This window comes from Eptesicus fuscus, chromosome 2, assembly GCF_027574615.1.
Source record: "Eptesicus fuscus isolate TK198812 chromosome 2, DD_ASM_mEF_20220401, whole genome shotgun sequence".
Lineage (NCBI taxonomy): Eukaryota > Metazoa > Chordata > Mammalia > Chiroptera > Vespertilionidae > Eptesicus > Eptesicus fuscus.
Window position 1 is genome coordinate 86,935,060 of NC_072474.1, and position 21,079 is coordinate 86,956,138.

General features: G+C 42.9%; 1 protein-coding gene across 1 annotated transcript in view; it reads right to left on the reverse strand.

Moving 5' to 3' along the window:
* Nucleotides 1-1,996: 1,996 nt before the first annotated feature.
* Nucleotides 1,997-21,079, reverse strand: part of CWH43 (cell wall biogenesis 43 C-terminal homolog) — a 48,518-nt gene continuing 29,435 nt past the window's right edge. The window contains exons 11-16 of the mRNA XM_008140295.3: nucleotides 20,007-20,142; nucleotides 15,348-15,497; nucleotides 10,079-10,223; nucleotides 7,340-7,401; nucleotides 6,142-6,297; nucleotides 1,997-2,258 (exon numbers count right to left, since the gene is read on the reverse strand). Of these exons, the coding sequence (XP_008138517.2) occupies nucleotides 2,180-2,258; nucleotides 6,142-6,297; nucleotides 7,340-7,401; nucleotides 10,079-10,223; nucleotides 15,348-15,497; nucleotides 20,007-20,142 (728 nt within the window). The 3' untranslated portion in view covers nucleotides 1,997-2,179. The remainder of the gene's footprint in view (nucleotides 2,259-6,141; nucleotides 6,298-7,339; nucleotides 7,402-10,078; nucleotides 10,224-15,347; nucleotides 15,498-20,006; nucleotides 20,143-21,079) is intronic.

The following is a 21,079-nucleotide window of genomic DNA, read 5'->3' on the forward strand; positions in this document are numbered from 1 at the left end:
TATATAATTATTCTACTTGAAGATGTTGAGTTTCTATAATGTAAACCCCCTCTCTCTTTCTAGATGTTCAGTAAAGTATGCTGTCCACTGAAACACATGGTGTGAGTGCTTTATTTTACTTTGTTTGGAGGAAGTCAAGTAAAGAACCCAGTTCTGTGTTTGCTTGGCACAGTCCAGAGACAGTGCTTGCTGTCTGCATGTAGATCTGCTTCCCCAGAACTGTGGGAAATATTGAGCACCTGCTGAATGCCAGGCACTTCTAGGTGCATTAAATGCATGCTCTCCTTGCCTTAACCTTGCATTGTAGCATAATCCAATTTAGAAACTCAAGAGTGTGACCATCTGTGGACTGAAATATGACAGTGGGAAGGGAACAGTGAGAGATAACCATAAACATGTGAACCTTGCCCCTTAACCTACTGCAATTTACAGAAATCTTGGGGAGGACACTGTCTTTAGGAGGGAGTGGAATTGGGTTCTGGCTCTCTTATCCAGAGCCAAAAGGTCAGGAGACCCCAGTTGGCATCTGGATTACATAACCTTGCAATATGGTCAGGGGATAATGTTGGTAAAGCACTTGGCTCAGTAGAGGGTCAATAGTCAGTAGTTACCACTCAAGCTGTCTTTCGTATTCTGACTGGCACACTTGGCAATCAGAATCCAGAGATAAGGGATTTTTCAGTTCAGCTACACTTCCTACCACCCCCCACCTGCCTAGCACCGTGCTATGGATATGATAGACACTAAGTAAATGTTTGTTGTTGTCAGCTTCTCAAAGTTCCCCAAACATGAATAGGCTCAAGGACTGTCTCATTACTAGCACCGATGCATAGTAAATTACCCCAATACATGGGTGGCTTATGACAATAGTTATTATCTGACTAGATGGTTGGGCTTAGTTCTGTCATGAGTTGCAATCAAGATGGCAAGTGGAAAAAAAAAAGGAAACAAAAAAGATGGCAAGTGGGGCTGAAAAACAACTTGAAGCTTGACGTGGGCTGGAAGTCCCACATCTTCGGTGGGTCACTCCCATGGCTGCTGGCAAGTTCCTTCCCACCTTCCCACGGGGCTGTTCATGACACGGCAGCTGGCTTCTCTCAGACCCAAGAGAGTGAGACTAAGGCAGGAACCACAACATCTTTTATCACCTAAGCTCGGAAGACACATGCCACCTCTTTCCCTTTATTCTTCTCATCAGAAGTGAGTTAGTAAGTCTAGCCCACACCCAAAGAGAGGCAAATTAGGTTCCACCTGGGGAAGGCAGTACCAAATCATGTGTGGACATATTTTCAAAACCACCATGGGCCATGTCTTGCATATGGCTGTGTGCTCAGTACGACACGTTTACTAAGTAGATCCAAGGAACTCCCTTGGATTGTGACACAAACCCTCTCTCTTGTCATTTCTATCTCTGCCCCCAGAGAGAAAACAACATTCAGAGCCCATTCCAGGTCCATGATGTGATGTGCCTCCCTGAAGAGAGCATTCAAGTCACTATTTCTATGGAGACCATGCTCTTGGGCTGAATTCTCCCATCATCTATCGGCTTAATTCTAGGGAGGACATTTCACTCCGTGGGACCCCTCTGTGTGTCGAGGTGTGCTCCCTGAGCTGGTGACCCGACTGATTGGAGATACCATAGCCACGGAGTGATATAAGCACGGGAGGAAAAACAGGTGATTCTACCACAGGTCGGAGGAGGACGGTGATGGCCATGCTGCTTCTGCTGAGTCAGCAATAGGTTTTTGTCCATACTGTTCTTCTAACAATTAGACTGACTATTTAGACATCTCCCCCCTGCTTTGTCCCAAGAGGGATTTAAGACTGCTTGGTTTTTGTAAATAGTTCTTCCAGCTCATCAATAAATCAATTTCTTATTTTAAAGCATTGAAAAGGTAAGACATTATAATGATTTTATCTCTAGTAGTAAAACTTTCTTATATTACCCCACATTGTTATTCTTATCAAAAATAACAAAAAAAACAATTTTGGAGAAATACTTTTATTAAGCAATATATTTTATAAATTGATAGAATTTCCCACTGTATAGATACCGTACATTTTCAAAACTGAGGGTTTTTGTGTATGTCGTTTCCCACTTTCATCCATCTTTTCTTTTTCTTTTTTTTTTTTGTTCTCCTTAGACTTGCTCAGCCAGTGAATTCTTGTTTTAAATAGTTCATAAAAAGTATTTCGGTGTACTCATATGAAAATGATGGTTGTTCTCATAATTGTGTCCTTCTTTGTAGGATCCAAATCTAAAAAAAAAAGTAATTGACATGTAAAAACCATTCAGAAAGGTATGTAAAAGTTTAACCATAATCTACTGTGCTTTTACTTATCTATCATACAACCCGGAGAGATGTGATCAATTTATAAGACCAGCAAATGAAGAGATAAAAAAGGATTCATGCATCTGGGAATGGCAGACAAACATTTTAACCTTCAAAGTCCTCTTTTCGTGGTTATGGATCACTCCAAAAACACAGCTGTTTAAGAATTATTGGCTGATAACCTTATTGAAAAATAAATCTAGATTTTTCTCTCTAGTCCTCAGCTCTAATAAAATCCCTTTTATAGGTGAAGGTGACGCAGTGGTTATTTAAATAGGCACAGGCCCAGTACGTTCTGAGGGACGTGGGAGGGTGCTTGCCCATCAATCACACCTGAAAGCGAGTCAATGGTCAGAATAGGCATGGCTACCGCAAGTGTAAAACACCGGAATATATCAATTCTACCAAAAAAACTCGCTCTCCAGTTGCAAGGGCTGTGCTCCCCTGCGTCCACACGGCTCGTGGCCACGTGGGGCACCCACAATGGACGGATAGACTTTAATTGGCCTGGGTGCTGAACCACACCCAGCTGCACCGTGGAACAGGCGCGCTGGACTTTGGCCTTGCTTTTGACTCTACGAGAACCACAGCTGCACCTTCCCCAGGTCTGGCTTAAGGGGCAGGGGACTTCGAAAAGTAAAAAGCTACGTGAGAAGTGTAACTTCACACAGATAACGCCTTCTTCCACATCTCATTCACCTGTGCAAATCTTAGAAATTCATTTTCTAAAGGTATTGCAAGAACCTCACTCCCACGAGTGACAGGGAATTTTAATTCTCTGGTAACATAGGGATCATGAAATCTGAAATATTGTTCGTGTTACAAGTATGCATGTATAAAATCTGTCTCGGTACAATTGCAGCTTCTAGGTTTTCCTCTAATGCTCACGTGCTGCAGCTGTTTACTGATGAAAAACTGATTAATGATATGGCTCTAGCTGGTATGATGAAATACAAAGGAGGCTAAGACCTGAGAAAATGAAGCCCTTGACTTCCTTTTCTTCGTCAGCAAATAACCTCCCCAATGTAGGATATAGAAGATCTGTTTACTTTGTCATCTCAAAACAATAATGATAAAAAAAAATATCAAAATTTTGTCCAACCTTTGACCCTGCTGTTCCACATCTAGAACTGAGTGCTAAGTAAGTAATCAAGGCTATGCCCAAAGATATAAGAAGTCCCTGGAAGACTTTTCATATTAATGAAAAAATAAAATGTGCAAAAACAACTATATGGGTTAGCTAACGTTTGGGTCATCTATGCACTGAAATAGTATGCAATCATTAACAATATTTTCAGAGGAATACTTTGTTATGGAAGGAAGTTCATAATTTATTGTTTAGATGGAAAAGTCACGTTAATAAATAGAACAAATACACGTGTACATACACATACATATGTTTCATACATTTGCCAAGTTGGGATAATTGTGTAATATATATATATATATATATATGCATTATAAGTAGCAAAAATGTATCCAAAAGCTTGACCAGTGGTAACCCTTGAATTGTTTCTCTCCCCACCAGAACGTAAGCTTTATAGGACAAAGACTTGGTCTTATTCGCCACGCTGACCTCTGCATCTAGCACAGGGCCTCACAGGTGCTGGCATTGTGGGACTCTATGAACATTTTGTTGAATTAAAGAATGGGACTTTTGGTGAACTTAGTATTCTTTTACTATTTCTATTTTATAAGTTTTCATGTGTATGTACATTTGATAACAAATTTTTAAATTAAGGCAGGCCTTTCACTTTTGCTTCTGTTATTGTCATAATTAAACTGAGTGGGATCTAGCTCCCTTTACAGTTGTTTTGGATCAATCTGCAGTTGGGATTAGCCAAAAATGCGGATTAAAAAAAATTTTTTTTAAGAGCGGGAGAAAGAAACATCGACGTGAGAGCCGAACATCGGTCTAGGCAAGAATATTTTATTCCTTATTCTTCACACTCCTGGTGTGAAGAATAAGGAAATGGGAATTCCTTTTTCTTCCCAGATCTTCTAACTTCCATTTTAGAAGTCATCTCCGTCAGCAAAAGGAAACTCTCTATGCATTTTGCTTTTACTGTTAATGCAACAAATACTACTGTTGCTGCTGCAGCTACTGGCTGTTGAGCACTGACCGTGAAGTGACCATTCCGAAAAGATTAGGTCTCATTCAAACCTCAGATAGCCTTGGAGGGAGGCACTGCTATTTCCCCCATTTTGCAGATGAGAGATGTGAGGCGTGGAGGTTAGGGGGCCTGCCCAGTTACGCAGCTGCTCAACGGCAAGACTGAGGATTGAGCTGGGCAGCTGACCCCCGCCCATGCTCCTCACCACCACGTTGCACTTACGAAGGGAAATGCCACGTACAGCAATGGAAGCAAACCAAGACTTGGTTACAGCTCTCCTTACGTGCATTGCCTACACGGTGGTCCAGTTTTTTCTTGTTGTGAGGAGAGACAAGGAAGGAAGAAAATGAGTAAAGTATCCTCTTTCTTCCCCCAAACAAAATGAGGTCTGAGAAGTTTCTATAGGTATTCGTTGGTAAAGCTAGTAGAAATGTCAAGTACTAATAATGTACATGACGTGTTCTGGGTTTGGTTTTAAGCAGATGTTTCTACTCATTGTCCAGTCGTGGGAGGAGGAAAGAACACATACTCCAAATCACATCTTTTGCTGCAAATAGATTTCTCAGGTAACCTCGGGTAATATATTTAAAACTCTATATATTTCACATGGCAGAATATCCGCGAGGGAAATGAATGATACACTCTCTATAGTCTCCATCCTATCGGCACATTAGAACAACCTGGAAAGATACTTTACTGGTAAAATCCAAAGCCCAAACCACCAGGAAGTCCTGATGAGCCGGTCTGGGAAGTTTTTCAAAGCTCTCCGGGGGAGTCTAACGAGCAGCCAACACTGAGAGTCATAGCAACCCAACGACACTAACGGGCTTCCTCCCCACTTCACAGCTCGGTCAAGCCATGCAGTGATGCCACTTCCTGTTCCTCAGGCTGAGCTCCCTTACCTGTAAAGTGGGGGGTAGCAAAGCACCAGCCCCATGGGGATTCACCAAGATAACACGCAGAGCACCTAGGGCAGGGTCTGGGACACGGGAACACTCCAGTGCCAGCTGTTGCTATGGCGTTAATGATGGCCATCGTGATGATGATGCCTATGTGAGCTTTCTACCTGAAGAGGGACTAACAACACATTTCTCCATCTCAAAAGGCAGGGACCATAACTTCAACCCCAGACAAGAGTTTGTCATATTTACCAGGAGCTCCCCACCTGAACGAACTTCTAGAACCAAACCTAGTGTAGCTCACTGTGGGGTGTTGGAAGCCGCCCATTGTCCTCACTAGCAGAGAGGTGTGGACAAGGAACCCGGAAGGCTGGTCAACCTTGAAGCTCTGAAAGGTCAGAGCCAACCACCCACTGTCTAGTGGAGACAATGGTAGCTGAAGCAACTTCCACCTTCTAGTTTTATGTAAATCCTTGCTGATTGGCTATTATTGGAATTGCCTGCCTAAAGGCTATGAGTGTATCCCATAATCTTAATAAAAGGGATAACAAAGCCAGAGCGGGATGGAGGCTTTCCCCTTGAGTTGGGCTCCCACCTGGCCCCCAATATTTCCAAATTTATATTTTCTAGTCTCTTTCATTTGTGTGCGGCCTCCTCCAGAGCCCAAACCCTGAACCTGAACCCTGAACCACGCGGGACGTGAAAGGGGTTCACTACAGTGGGGTAATACTTAGTTCCCTAGAGGGGGTGCTGTGTCTCATATCTGTAGTCTACAACATGAAGGAGCTCACTCACCTGGGATTGAAACGAGTTTTCTTGGGAACGTCCCTGTGGTCTGTGACCACTTTGTGGTTGTCTCTATAATTAATGGGGTCATCAGGGATCCTGAATTTGGCCATCTGAATTTCAGAGTCACTCAGTTCAGCATGAGAAATTCTTGCATAACCCAATCTGTGGCAGAAGTAGAAATGGTTTATAAAGATTTTATTGTCATTCGGAAATCTGATGAGATCTAGTAGGTAACACCTTCATTATTAAGCCAATTTCCCATTCCTAACACTACCCTGTGTTTCACTAGAATGATCTTGTTACTCTAAATATTTATCAACATATTACTTTTACAACATACGTGAATAAAGAACATGCGTATTGTTTAATTAACTAAACATACTTGGCAACCTTACTCTACTTGTTTACACTAATGAATATTCCATCTATACAAATTGCCTTTCACACAATATATTTTGGAATATATATAAAATATTCACTTTTTGACATGAGATGATATATATATATATACTTTTAAATATGTTTTATTGATTTTAGAGAGAAAGGAAGGGAGAGGGATAGAGAGATAGAAACATCAATCGGCTGCCTCCTGCACACCCCCTATTGGGGATCAAACCTGCAGCCAGGGCATGTGCCCTGACCAGGAATCAAACCGGCGACTTCTTGGTTCATGGGTTGATGCTCAACCATTAAGCCACAGCAGCTGGGCTGGGATGATATAATTTTAAAGATATAATTTGTAAAGATATAAAATTTAAAGAAAAATTTTAGAGACCTCACCACAATTTAATAGTGGCTCTAACAAGTTAGTTGACTTACCCAAGATTACATAATTAGAAGTTGGCAAAGATGGAATTCAAGCCCAGGGCTTTCTTATTCCACGGTCCACGCTGTTTCCCCCATGCCATACAGTAAAAAACGGTGCCAATCCTAACACGTGTTGACAGATACATACTTATGCTAAATAGCTTACACCGTATCCTCTTTGTATAATTAAATTTAATTTGCTCAGCCACTTATTCCTTCTTAAATCATTAGGCTGTGACTTGAAAAAGATGTTAAACTGCATAACTTACTAAATCAATGTTTACAAAAAATAACAAAATTAATTAACTGCTTCCATAAAGCTTTTCTCTCCAGGACAGACTCAAAAGATCACAGTAATAATAGATTAAAAAAAAAAAAATCAAACACCTATGCTCACCTGATCAGCCCTCGATACATGATGTATTCACACCATCTGTCTTGATCCGTGCTGTCAATATCCTAATAAACAGAGAAGAGAACGTTAAAGCATTAAACCAGTGCTCTGTTTTGAACTGCCAAGAAAATGTGTGAGCTGCAGTAATAAACATGCCTTTGTGCATGCTGTTTTCTCTGCCTGGCTCTGCTGGTCCTTTAAGGTCCACGTTATTTATTCATTCTACAGATACTTTGTGGAGCACCTACTATATGCCCATCTAGCTCCTGTACTCGATGCTGGGAGTACACAGATGAACATGGTCTAGAGAAGGAGTTAGGCAGGGAAAGCAACGATTATAATATGTTCCTGGCTCCCTGCAGCTTTCCAGGTCTCTCAGCCCGAGGGGAATTTACAGAACCTTCCTCGGTCATCCTGGGCCGCATGCACACCAGCTCTGCTGTTCTGTACGGGTTTTTGTTTCTGTGTCTCCACCCTCCCCGTCCTGAGCAGAGGAACTCTTAATCACATTGGCTCTCTGGTCCTCTCTGGCATTTGGCAGGTGCTCAATCTATGTTTGTTAAATTGAATCACTGGAAATAAACACATTTTGGGAATAATCACGAGTCTTTTGGATGTTGAAAGCTTGAGACCAGGGTTATTTTTTATCAGAGAAGCAGAACATACACATATATTTTTCTATAGTGTGTTAGAAAAACTCTAGATATGGAGCTTTCATACTAAAGAAATTTTCATTTTCTTCTTTTTAAAAATCCTATAAATAAAAAATATACCTGACTTTTGATCATTTCTCAATTTTACTCTTAACGTTTAATTAAAAACATGCTTTTAAATCACTAAAAGAATAGACCACAATTTATTACCTATTTCTTAATTTTTTCCATAGGGTTGGTGGTAGACATATGGATGTTTGTTAATCTTTACTATTTTATATCACACCCTCACACACATATATGCCTTTAGTATATACAAAAAAATGTAATAAATTTAAAATTTAAAGAAAAATGTTAGTGATTAAAAAGCAAATAAAAAAAAGCACTGTTCTGGTTTGCCTTGGGAAGCGATGAAAATTTAGCCATTCAGCTGTGTATTCTGGGAATAATAAACTGTAACTGTGCTTAGCTATCATTTTATTTTATTAGGTTTTTAAAAAATGCTATCAAATTTTAAGACTATAGAATTTAAATACTCATTTCTTAAAGAGAAAAATCTGTTCATCCAAGCATTTATGACCAAAACTCTCTGCATTAATAAACTTCCTGATAGGAAAAGCTATAAAAGAACCCACTGCCAATCTTGACACAGCTTCTGACCATTAACAGTGGAAACCAAGAGAGAATTAAAAACAACAACAACAAATAAAATTCCTCTTCTCTAAATACTACCCATATGCCCCCCCCCCCAACACACAGAAATCCTTCTCTTATTAGGATATAATTTTCTCTTAGACTTGCCAAATATCACATTTTCTAACATTCTTTTGTGCCTCACAGGCCATGTACTTGTACATTTACTTTATTTGATTTTCTATGTACAGCCAGACACACACAATACATATGTGTGGCCACCACTTGTCGAGTGCCTCCTCCATACAAAGCTGAGGGTTGTACAGACATTTGCTTATACTTCATCATTACAACCCTATGATACAGTAGAAATTGCTACCCCCACTTTATAGATACAAATATTGCGGCCCAAACAGGTCAACTAACTTGCCCCAAGGTCACACAACAGCACCAGCGAGGCTGGTAAATGATGAGAGACCAACTGTACGTAGAGACAGGCCCAGCCAATGGTCAGCAGCAAGGCCCCAGAGTGGGACCATCTTAGGACCCCCAGCCACAGCCGAGCCACCTGACAACACGAGTGAATCCAGAAAAAAACAACCACCACCAACTGAACCCACAAAATTATAAGGATATTAAACCAGGGCTGACTTAAGCCAGTAGGTCGGAGGGGGTTTGTTGCATGGGTGGTGGATAACTGGGGCAGCCTCCGTGACCCACACTCCCCGAGTTTACCTCTTACCCTCTGGCCTCTTCTTAATCTCTTTCCTGAGATAATTTCCCTTCTCGTCCCTCATCCTTACCCCCCTGACAGCCACAGAAATCAGGGATTTTCTTTGTTCCTCCTTTTGCACGTCTCTAATTCCATAAGCCATGTCATCTACTTCCATGGCTTCAATGATCACCAAGACAGAGGCCAGGCCGACGTAGCTCAGTGGTTGAGCGTCGACCTATGAACCAGGAGGTCATGGTTCAATTCCCGGTCAGAGGCACATGCTTGGGATGCGGGCTCGATCTCCTGTGTAGGGCATGCAGGAGGCAACCGATCAATGATTCTCTCTCATCATTGATGTTTCAATCTCTCTCTCCCTCTCCCTTCCTTTCTAAAATCAATAAAAATACATTAAAAAACAAAACAAAACAAGACCATGGTGTGACTCTTACTCTATACCTCTAGTCCTGATTGCCCTTCTCAATTCCTGATCCAGCTACCTATTCAGTGGCTCCATTAATATCCCACAGGTGCTTCAGCTCGGCCTAATGCTGACTTCTCATCTTCTTTGCAAAATTCTTCTTTCTTATAGATTCTCTATAATAATAAGTGTCAGCATCCTGAAGCCACAATAAGGAGTCCATTGGGACCCCACTTTCTGCCGTATCCACTATGCCAGAGATGAACTCATGCTCTTAAACATGATGTTACTTAACGCATCAAATCCTATTATGATTGTGTTACCTTCACATTGCCATGTTCAATGAGCTGTCGATAATCTCTGGAACCGGGTGCCGAGGTGATATAACCCAGAAATACCACCTGATTAGAGCTACTTTTCAGGAGTTTTGAAATAGCAATAGCCTGAAGTTTCCTGTCGAGGTCATCTCTAAAAACAAAACAAAACAAAAAAAAAAAACACCAAAAAATGTAATTTTGTTTTGTATTTGAAAAACAACTTTTAAAAAGTCTTAAGTACTTAAGTTCCTTCCCCCCCCCCCCAAAAAAAATAACTTTAAGTAGAGCACAAACCCAGAATAATTCCTACCTAGGCCAATGTCTTAATGTTCTAGAAATGAATGAGATGGAGAGACAGTGCTTCAACTGAGCAGGCTGACACACTTTGGGCTAAAAACAACAAGATCTTTTCCCACAAATCATCTGGAGTCCACCTGATTTAAATATCTACTCCAGAACAGCATTTGCTAACTCTTCATCAGGAGAAAGTATGTCAATAACCATCTGAGACTTGGTCATCAGTATCACAGCTAAAAACTAGTAGTAAAAAATAACTATTTTTAAAGAAGCAGCAGCAGCACAAGCAGCCGTGGCCAGAGGGAGAATCCTAACATTCACAGAGCACGCAGGACTCACGGAACCTACTCGGCTCTCTCAAGCAGTGGCTGAAAGTGGCTAAGCATGATACAGTATTTTCATGATGCAAAGCACTGTTCGTGTATAACTGAGATAATTAGGCAAGGACATCAAGCTTTGGGGTGCTTTACAATCTACTTGGGGGAAAATAGGGACATCATAGTTAAAATGATGCAGCCAGGAAAACTGAGAGCACTCTAGGTGTTTCAAACAAAGGGAATTTAATATAGGGACTCATTACCTAGGTCCGTGGTCGGCAAACTCATTAGTCAACAGAGCCAAATATCAACAGTACAACGACTGAAATTTCTTTTGAGAGCAGAAAACCGACTTCTGCGCATGGGCCATGAAGTTTCAATCGCACTGTATGTGCACGCCTGCACATGGTATTTTGTGGAAGAGCCACACTCAAGGGGCCAAAGAGCTGCATGTGGCTTGCGAGCCGCAGTTTGCCGACCACTGACCTAGGTGATGGGAAGCCAAACAGTAGCCAGTGAGGCAACTGGCGTTTTGCAACAAGCAGACACCAGTACCACCTCTACAGCTAGAGGGACAGAGAAGGAGGCCCAGAGGCCAGAAGCCAGCCCTGACCGGTGGGAGATGGTGCTACGAGGGAGGCTGCCCCAAAGGAGCTGGGGTCATCTAAGGAAGAGCCGGAGCCATACAAGATACCCACTTGCTGCCAGAAAACCAGAGAAAGCTGAGAGGAAGGATGGGAAATACCCTGTCCTCTCCTCTCCTCCTGCCCCCCAGCCCTGCGAGTGCCTCCCGTTGGCTACACCTCCCCAGAAGCCAGAATATTACGAAAAACAAAACAAAACACCATGATGAAGGAAGATAGAGGGAGATCATGAGGACCTAGAAGATTGGAGACACCTCATTAAGGTAGGATCTGAAGACAGGACGAAGCTTAGATGAGCATGTGTGGACCGCTGAGTACTATTATTAAAAGATGTCTCAAGATAAGAAAGAGGGAAAAGAATGATCGCTTAACATCTTTGATATTGAATCCTCCTAATCACTGGGAGGCAGGCACTAGCTCTATTTTTAAATGATGCTAAGTAACATGTCGGTGGTGTTTCCCATCTCCTCTGCCCGGACCCATTCTCAGCCCTTCTCTCTGCCCTGGGAGGCTGACCCCTGCAGATCTCATCTCCTGGGCTCCCTTGTCTGCTGATTTCCAGTTAGGTTTCACCAACTGGAGGCTCTGGCAGGAGGTAACAGGTTGAGAGGAGAGAGAAGTCAGGGCGTTCTTCTCCAGTCCCTGGGGGGAAGTCGCGGCATTCCTCCTGCCGGTGGCCGCTCTTCCTGGTTCCAGCTCTGACTCTGGGAACACAGTTTCCTCTGCCCGGCCCCAAGGACAGGACTGGTTCCCCGCCGCTACGGGTGTCTGAGTGCCTTCGCCTCTCTCATCTGTCCCTTTGACCCTTCTGGTCCATGAAGTCCGCAGTGAATGCTGTTCCTTCTGACACATGGAACCAGGATTCAAATCCAGGTACAGAAAAGTCCAAAGTCACTGCAACACAGTGTTTTTGTACAAATATATTTTAGCTATATATTATTGGGAAATAGTCTATACTTTTGACTTTACATTTTCTCAGCCCAATGACTTTATCAGGTGGGCTGCAAAAGAGAACTGTAAACAATTTTCAGTGACATGTGATCGGAAATTCACTAAGGTTATGTTGCATTGGAACCAAAACCAGGTCTTCAAACTACAGGTTCTGTGCTTTTTCCCTGTTTGTGCATTTCTGCATATTCTAGATGAAAGGAAAAACAACGGCGATGAACTGGTGACTTCATTACCTAAACTGAATTTGCAAATGGTGTGTTACCTAAACCGCTCCAAGACATGCTGCCATTTCCTATTTATCGGCTGTAAAGGGATAGCTGCGTAGCCAGTAATTTTTAAAATCTCGTGGAGTCAGCTAATGACATGGACAAACACTCTGTATTTCATTCCTAATACGGGCTCATGTGGGTGGGTGCCATAATCACTAGGAAATGAAACCTCTATTTACTCACAGTAAGAACCTTGTCTTTAGTATTGCAGGAAACAGAGACAAACCAGAATATGGAATGAAGGCTTCACAACTTATCTGAAGCGTGACCTTTCTCGTGTCCCGTGCTGGGAGGCCACGTGTTCGTGGGCAGGGCTCTGAGGAGGGACACTGGCTGTGGCTCAGAGGACAGAGACTGGGCCCGGCATGGGCTTCAGACCCGGCAGACATTGGATCTATGTTTGGTGAATGAATTCTTCCTAAGCTGCCCAGCATACCTTACAGTTAGAGTTGTCTGACCTGGTTCAATGATCATGGCCAGCATTTACTGAGCACTTACTGTATTCTTGTACTTGGCATAAGAGAATATGTCTCATTTAATCCCCACAAGAACCCTATGAGACCGGCAGGCTTATTGCCCCTGATCGACAGATGAGAAAGCTGGTTAAGTACCTCAGTGAAGGACATGCCTTGAATTAGGATTCAAACCAGGTTGTCTGATTCTAGGATCTGGAATTCCATGCGCTTGACCGTGAAACTACACCGACTCCCTTCCTCCCGCGGGTACATCTCCTCCATAAGGGTTAGCTCTTATTGTGGCTGATGTTGTCAGTATTATTAAATCAAGCGAGTAAGATAGCAAGTCAAGGATTTGGTGCTATTCAGAGAGCTTGAAAGACGTGGTTAATAGAAAGTTAGACAAGGCTATCCTTCCAAACACAGCCTGAGCGCCATCTCTCAGTCTTGTCCCCTCCCTTCCCTTTCAAGTCTCTTCCTTACATTGCAGAGGAGCTGGGAGGGAGTTGAAGGGGGCAGGGGAAAAGCAAAGAAAAAGGGAAGGGGGAGATTCAGCTGTTTCTTAGGTTAAAAACCTGGCAACCTTTAGACACAAAAGTGCCTATTTTTTAAAAGATAAACCCAACTCAAGTGCTCTTTTAAGGCCAGTGGAATGATTTTTGAATGACTATACTTGCTACATGAAAATTACTGGGAGAAATAGAAGGTGTTTCTCCAAACAGCTTTTTAAAGAGATATGGACCATCTATATCATCCATCTTCCAAACACCCTTTTTATATCTAAGGAGGCAAACATGTATTACTTATGCTCTGACTTATTTCAGAACATATGCAAGCATGCATTCTCAGATCCCCATAATTCTGTGAGAAAAAGTGAGGCAACAGGAAATTAAGGGTAGCAGACACATTCATTTTCTTCAGGTAAAACGTACAGTGCGGCAGTGATGTTTTCTAGTGTTCTGTGTGTCACTTTAAAGCTCTGTGGCCTCGTGTTATCAATGTGAACAGAACCTGTTTGCCCTATTTTATAGCACTCAGTCCGTTAGAGCAGTGTTTTCTGTTATCATTACTGTTAACATTTTCTGTTATCATTATGTTTACTGTGGTAGAGTATCAATTATATACCTTTATCTTTGCTTTTACAATCTATTTTGGGCATTATTCATGATTTAGTCAGTACTAAGTCACTGGTTATGAATGTTATTTTGGGGGGATAAAACTCATTGCCCAGCCTGACTGGCATGGCTCAGTGGTTGAGCATCGATCTATGAGCCAGGAGGTCACGGTTCAATTCCCAGTCAGGGCACATGCCCAGGTTGTGGGCTTGATCCCCAGTGTGGGGCATGCAGGAGGCAGCCAGTCAATGATTCTCTCTCATCATTGGTGTTCCTATTTCTCTATCTCCCTTCCTCTCTGAAATCAATAAAAATATATTTTTTAAAAACCTCATTGCTCATTCCTCATGTCTCCTCGTAGAGGGACTTTCTTAGAAAACCATCTCTGGCCTCTCTCTTCTTTTGGGGAGGACTTTCATAATGAATTAAGTTTAGAAGAATGAACTGGGCAGACTTGTCTCAAGTCCTTCCTCTCTCCTTGAAAACTATTAGTTTGCAAACAGGGTATTTTCTGGTTTATTCTCTCCACTTAGGTGAGAGCTTGATAGGGCAGACTCCGCCCCTGCTGTTTGGGGGAGCCAGTTTCACATGTTGTTGGGAGACGGATTAGCAGTTCCATGTGGCCGTACTTAACCATGTTGTCCAACAGGCTCATCAGAATTAAAAGTGATCTTTTGGTAGCCCTGCCAGATTCCTCTGCCCACCTATCCGTTGGAAAACATGAGGGATCAAGGAATGCCATTTAGTACTCTCAGACCCCAACAGTCCTTCCAACTGTGGTAACCCTGCAGGAACAGGGACTTTCCTGTTCCCACCACAGCCCCAAGTACCTCCAGGCTCTGAACTGGGTCTGCCTAACTCCTGGCTGTGTGGCCCTGGTTGGACAAGTCCTGTAACCTCTCTCAGCCTCGTTTCTTTGTCTGCAAAATGGGGCTGTCACAGTACTTCGTACAGGTTGGAGTAAACACAATACTTAGCACAGCACCTGCTCAGTAACTGCTGGCTAACACAACCATCATCGCCGCCTTGTGCCATCGATAAGGACTGCCTGCATCTCAAAGGTGTCTACTACGCCTGATTTTTAAAAGCAATCACAAAGGGAAAAGTACTTTGGGAGGAAAAAAAAAAAAGAAGAAGAAAGATAGGTCATTTGCATAGAAATCAAAGTAATCTGTTAATAATGTTTCTTGGCATTTGTGCCCCATCAGGCAGACCAAAGAAACCCACTCATGATTCCCAAAGTGAGTCACAACGAAGTCCACCAGTTTGTCCGAGACGTTCACGGTCAGTGCTATGGCTGGTGCAATCTCGCCCTCTGGCGACGGGAGAAGGTGATGCTCCGATTTCACAATGGGGTATCTGGACAAAACCATAATCCTGGGTGGGAATGAAAAGAAACATCATTGTTGGTCTGACCACATCATGCAGACAGGACTAAGCAAATGATGTTACTAAGGGGCATGTCACACTTGAGCATCCCACCGAGGGACACTCAGAGCAATAATGCAGTGGAGACGTATGTGGCAGTCTGTCCATCTAATGTATCTCTGTTTCTTAGCATTTCTCGCTGTGTCACTAATAAACTCTGACGTCAGAATTTTATCAACTCCGTTTTAGTACGTGCTATGGAGACACGAAAAGGGGAGAACTGGTAATACACAAAATCCATTTTACTTGCATTGTTACTTTGACAACATATTTGCATAAACAATTCCAATAGTGATCAACACATTTGGAAATGTACAACCTTGCCCGCAAGCACACAACGTCGCAATTTACAAGATTAGAAATTAAAACCTGTTCAATAAAGCATGTTCTACCTCAGCCAAGTCAGAGAGCTACAAAAGGGTGAGCAGAGCTCAGACTTCGGCTGGCTCCTCTCCCTGGCTGCACGCCCTCTCTCTGGCCCCTCATGGAGCCCCTCCGAGGAGACTATCTCCATTGATAACTGAATTTATATGTCCAGCCTGTCCTGTCCTACTCAGCTCTCCAGGCTACACATAACTGCCTACTGGATGGCACTTGTCTGTTCAGGGGCATCTCAAACTGAGCACAATCCTGCTACTTCCTGGTCATGCCCATGCCATTCAATGGCATCATCTCCTATCAGGTATGCGGGCCAAAAACCTACATGCTGCCCCTGACTCTTCACTTCAGGGCTTCTGACACCTAAACCATTACCAAGTCCTGTTGGCTTCGTTCCCCCTTCTCTCCATCTCTGCGGCTCTCACTGTCATCTCTCACCTGCACAAATGCATCTGCCTCATCACCTGTCTCCCTGCTCCCACTCTTGCCCCTGACATTCTGTTCTTCCAAGAACAAGTGGAATGATCTATTAAAAATGAAAATCAGCCCTAACCAGTTTGGCTCAGTGGATAGAGCATCGGCCTGCGGACTGAAGGGTCCCAGGTTCGATTCCAGTCAAGGGCATGTACCTTGGTTGCGGGCACATCCCCAGTAGGGGGTGTGCAAGAGGCAGCTGATCGATGTTTCTCTCTCATAGATGTTTCTAACTCTCTATCCCTCTCCCTTCCTCTCTGTAAAAAAATCAATAAAATATATATTTTTAAAAATGAAAGTCAGATCAGATTACTCCCATGTTTTAAATCCTCCAATGGCAATCCATCACAACTGAATTAAATCAAGTCCTAGGCATGGATAAGGGGGCTCCCTCAGATCAGGTGCCCACTCTTGACCTTATTTTTCATCAGTTCTCCATGAATCCCTATGCTTCAGGCACACCAAGCTTGATCCTGCCTCAAATCTTCACTCTGGTGGTTCCTGAAGCTCTTCCCATGGCTAGGTCCTAGGTTCTTCTCCTCATGAGATTTTCAAGTAACCTTCCCGACCATTCTACCTACATTAGGATCTCCTTTGCCCCTGACTACCCAGTCACTTTCTCTATAGCATGTTTCCTTTCCTACATGGCTTATAATCACTACCTCAAATGATATTATTCACTTCTTTTTTTGTAAAAATCTTTATTGTTGAGAGTATACAGATGTCCCCCTTCTTCACCCCTATTGCCCCCTCCACCTGGTTTCCACCCTGCCCCAGGCCTTCACCACCCTACTGTCTGTGTCCTTAGGTAAGATCTTTAGTTAATCTCGTCCCACCCCCACCCCCTTCCCCTTCTCTCTGAGATTTGTCAGTCTATTCCATGTTTCCATGCCTCTGATTCTATTTTATTCACCAGTTTATTTTGTTCATTAGATTTCTTGTTCATTTGTTTTGATTTTTAGATTCAATTGTTGATAGGTATGTATTTATTGCCATTTTATTGTTCATATTTTTAATCTTTTTCTTCTTCCTCTTCTTAAAGAATACTCTTCAACACTTTGTGTAATACTGGTCTGGTGGTAATGAACTCACTTAGCCTTTTCTTGTCTGTGAAGCTCTTTATCTGATCCTCAATTCTAAATGATAGCTTTGCTGAGTAATCTTAGTTGTAGGTCCTTGCTATTTATCACTTTGAATATTTTTTGCCAATCCCTTCTGGCCTGCAAAGTTCCTATTGAGAAATCAGCTGACAGTCTATGGATACTCCCTTGTAGGTAACTAACTGTTTTTCTCTTGCAGCTTTTAAGATTCTCTCTTTGTCATTAGCCTTTGGCATTTTAATTATGATGTGTCTTGGTGTGGGCCTCTTTGGATTCCTCTTGTTTGGGACCCTCTGTGCTTCCTGGACTTGTAAGTCTATTTCTTTCACCAGGTAGGGGAAGTTTTCTGTCATTATTTCTTCAAATAGGTTTTCAATATCTTGCTCTCTCTCTTTTCATCTTCTGGCATCCCCATAATGCAAATGTTGGTATGCTTGAAGTTGTCCCAGAGGCTCCTACACTATCTTCATTTTTTTTTCTCTTCTGATTGGGTGTTTTTTGCTTCCTCATATTACAAATTGTTTATTTGATTCTTGGAATCTTCTACTCTACTATTGAGGATTATTATGTAAATTATTCTTTATTTCAGTTAGTGTATGCTTAATTTCTGACTGGTCCTTTTTCATGTCTTTGACATTCTCACTGAGATCCTTGAAAGTCTAAGTCCATTGAAGCTCTCATGGAAATCCTTGAGTAACCTTATAACCATGGTTTTGAACTCTGTATCCAGTAGTTTGCTTGCTTCCATTTCTTTCATTTGTGATGTTTCTTTGTCTCCACATTTTGAATGCTTCCCTGGATTTGTTTCTGCGTATTAGGTAGAGTGGTTATGTCTCTTGGAATTGGTAGAGTGGCCTTGTGTAGTAGGTATCCTGTAGGGCCGAGTGGCTCAGCCTCCCCAGTCACTTGAGCTGGGCACTCTAGGTGCACCCCTGTGTGGGCTGTGTGCATAGTCTTGTAGTTGAGCCTTGATTGCTGTTGGCACCTCTATGAGGAATTGACCTCCAAGCTAATTTTCTGTGAGGACCCACTGTGAGTATAGTGGGAGAGCTGCTGTGCAGAAAACACCCCGATGGAGCAGGACTTGCTTTAGTGGGGCTTTACTGCTCACTGAGTCTGCCTCTTGAGTGTGTCATTTGTGGGTGTATAGAGTTGAAATCTGTTATGGTCTGAAGCTGTCCACTGGGTACACTGGCACTAGGGCCTCCAGGTGCAGTCAGCCACTGCCTGGGGCTGCTTGGCAGGAGCTATTTGTATTGGGCTTGGAGGTGCCCAGGAAAGTCCCACCTGTGAATCAAGGCAGGCTGGTGCTAGTGCCAGGTCTTGGGCCTTTTATTGATAATTTTGGGGCATGCTGACGCCAGCTGTAGCTTGTTTGAGAGATTTTAGCAAAGTCTGAAGCCTGAGCCAGGACAGGTCATGCATATGGAAAGGCCGCTGCAAACAGGTTGGGTGGGGCTGCAAACTGGATGGGGCAGGATCTAGGGGAATCCCCAGGGCAGAGTAAACAGTGTGTTCCAGGCTAATGGAGAGTCAGATATGGCTTCCAGTCAGCCCTGTGACAGGGGAGGTCCCAGCACAGGAACAATGACCCCTGCAAACTCCACTGTCAGGGAGAAAGCCGCCCCCAAGTTCCTGCCCTAATGGCAGACAATCTAGTTCCTCTCCATATGTGTTTGGGTCCCCCAAAGCTACCACCTGGTGCCGGAGCTCAGAGGAAGCAGGACCTTATAAGTTTGTGCTCAGACCCTTTAAAAGGAATACCTGAGTCTCCAGCAGCCTCCTTGTCACTCAGACCCAATCCCCACTGGTTTTTACGGCCCGAGTTACAGGGACTTCTCTTTCCAGCTCTGGAACCTCAGTCTGGGGGTCTGGTGTGGGGCTGGGACCCCTTGCTCCTTACGGGAGGCCTCCACAGAGATGATCTCCCTCCTGATTAAATAAATGGCACACGTGGGTGTTGGACCAACCTGTTCCAGATCTCCACCTTCCCTACCAGTCTCAAAGTGCTTTCTTCTTTACTTCTCTAGTTATAGGACTTCCATTCAGCCAGCTTTCAGGTGGTTCTGAATGATGGTTGCTCTGTATTTTAGTTGTAATTTTGATGTGGTTGTGGAAGGTGGCAAGTGAGTCCAGCATTTACCTATGCCGCCATCTTGGTTCTCTCCAATGTTATTTACTTTTTTGTGTCCTTGTTTATTTTCTGTATCTTTACATGAGAATATAAACTCCATGAAGACAATGTCCAGGTCTGATATGCCTACTGTTATAATCTCAGCTCTTACGCTGTATGGTTTCTAGTGGTAAATTGAAAATATCCGGTGACAGGAAAACCATTCAAACAATTATGGAATATGCATATCTTCAGCACTTCCTCATCCCCCAGGAAGCATCGGTGGGGCACAGTCATGGGACTAAGGTCCGACAATCTCACCTTCCCACTCTAAGCCTCTGCTGCCTGGCCTTTCAGAGTTATGTTCAGGATTAGTACCCAAGGAACACTCACCCCCAAGTGTGATCCCTTGTGCTTGGACCAAAGTCAGTATAGAAGCCCAGCTTCTCCCCTAACCACATGGTTAAGTCATTGTTCCCAATAAAGGGCTTAGAAGCATCACTCTCCAAAATTGTTATGAAATCTGCACCTTTTCAGAAAAAAAAAAAAAGGCACACAGTGATTAACCACAACAATGCAAATACAATGAGCAAAACGTTGTTCTTGAACCCATTGCCTTCACTCAGAAATCCAAAACAAGTTCTTAAAGAGTCACGAAAGTGACGTGAACCAAATCTGAGCTATCAGGGAGTTTTCCCATATTTAGAATGTAATTAATACGTGGGGCACCTTAAGAAAATGCAGAAAAGGATAAAAACATAACTTTTCTAAATTTTCAAATAATATTAACCTCATTCCCCAAATCTCAAATAAGCGTAATGCCTTTCTCAAATACCCAATTTATGTTCAGAAATAGAGAGTGTTGCACAATAATAGCATTTTACTTTTGGGCAAACACCTCCATGGTATTGGCACAGAAGTAAGTGTATTGGTTTTGCCAGACCTGACCAGATGTGCCTTGGAGGCCTGTAATCAGGACTAAAGGCCAAGGAGATTTCTTAGCCGGATTAAACTCGTACAGACCCTCTGCAATTTCCTGGGAGACAGGCTTATCATTAGGAATAACCAGAACAGTTCAGCCTTTTACATATCTTGCTCCATGTTCCATGCAGTTGATCTAGGAACCAAATGCCCACATATTTTCAAGGATGCTTCATTCAAAGATGAGCTCCCCCAGGCATGGAAACTTAAAATTGTCCCTTAGGCTATTTTAAAATTTTAATTGGAGAGCATTATGCTAAGTGAAATAAGCCAGTTGGAGAAAGATAAATATCACATGATCTCACCCATTAGTGAAATATAATGAACAACATAAACTGATGAACAAAAATAGATCCAGAGATAGAGAAGCATTAAACAGACCGTCAAACTTCAGAAGGAAGCAGGGGAGGAAGGGGGGTGGTGGTAAGATATCAACCAAAGGACTTGTATGCATGCATATAAGCATAACCAATGGACACAGACAC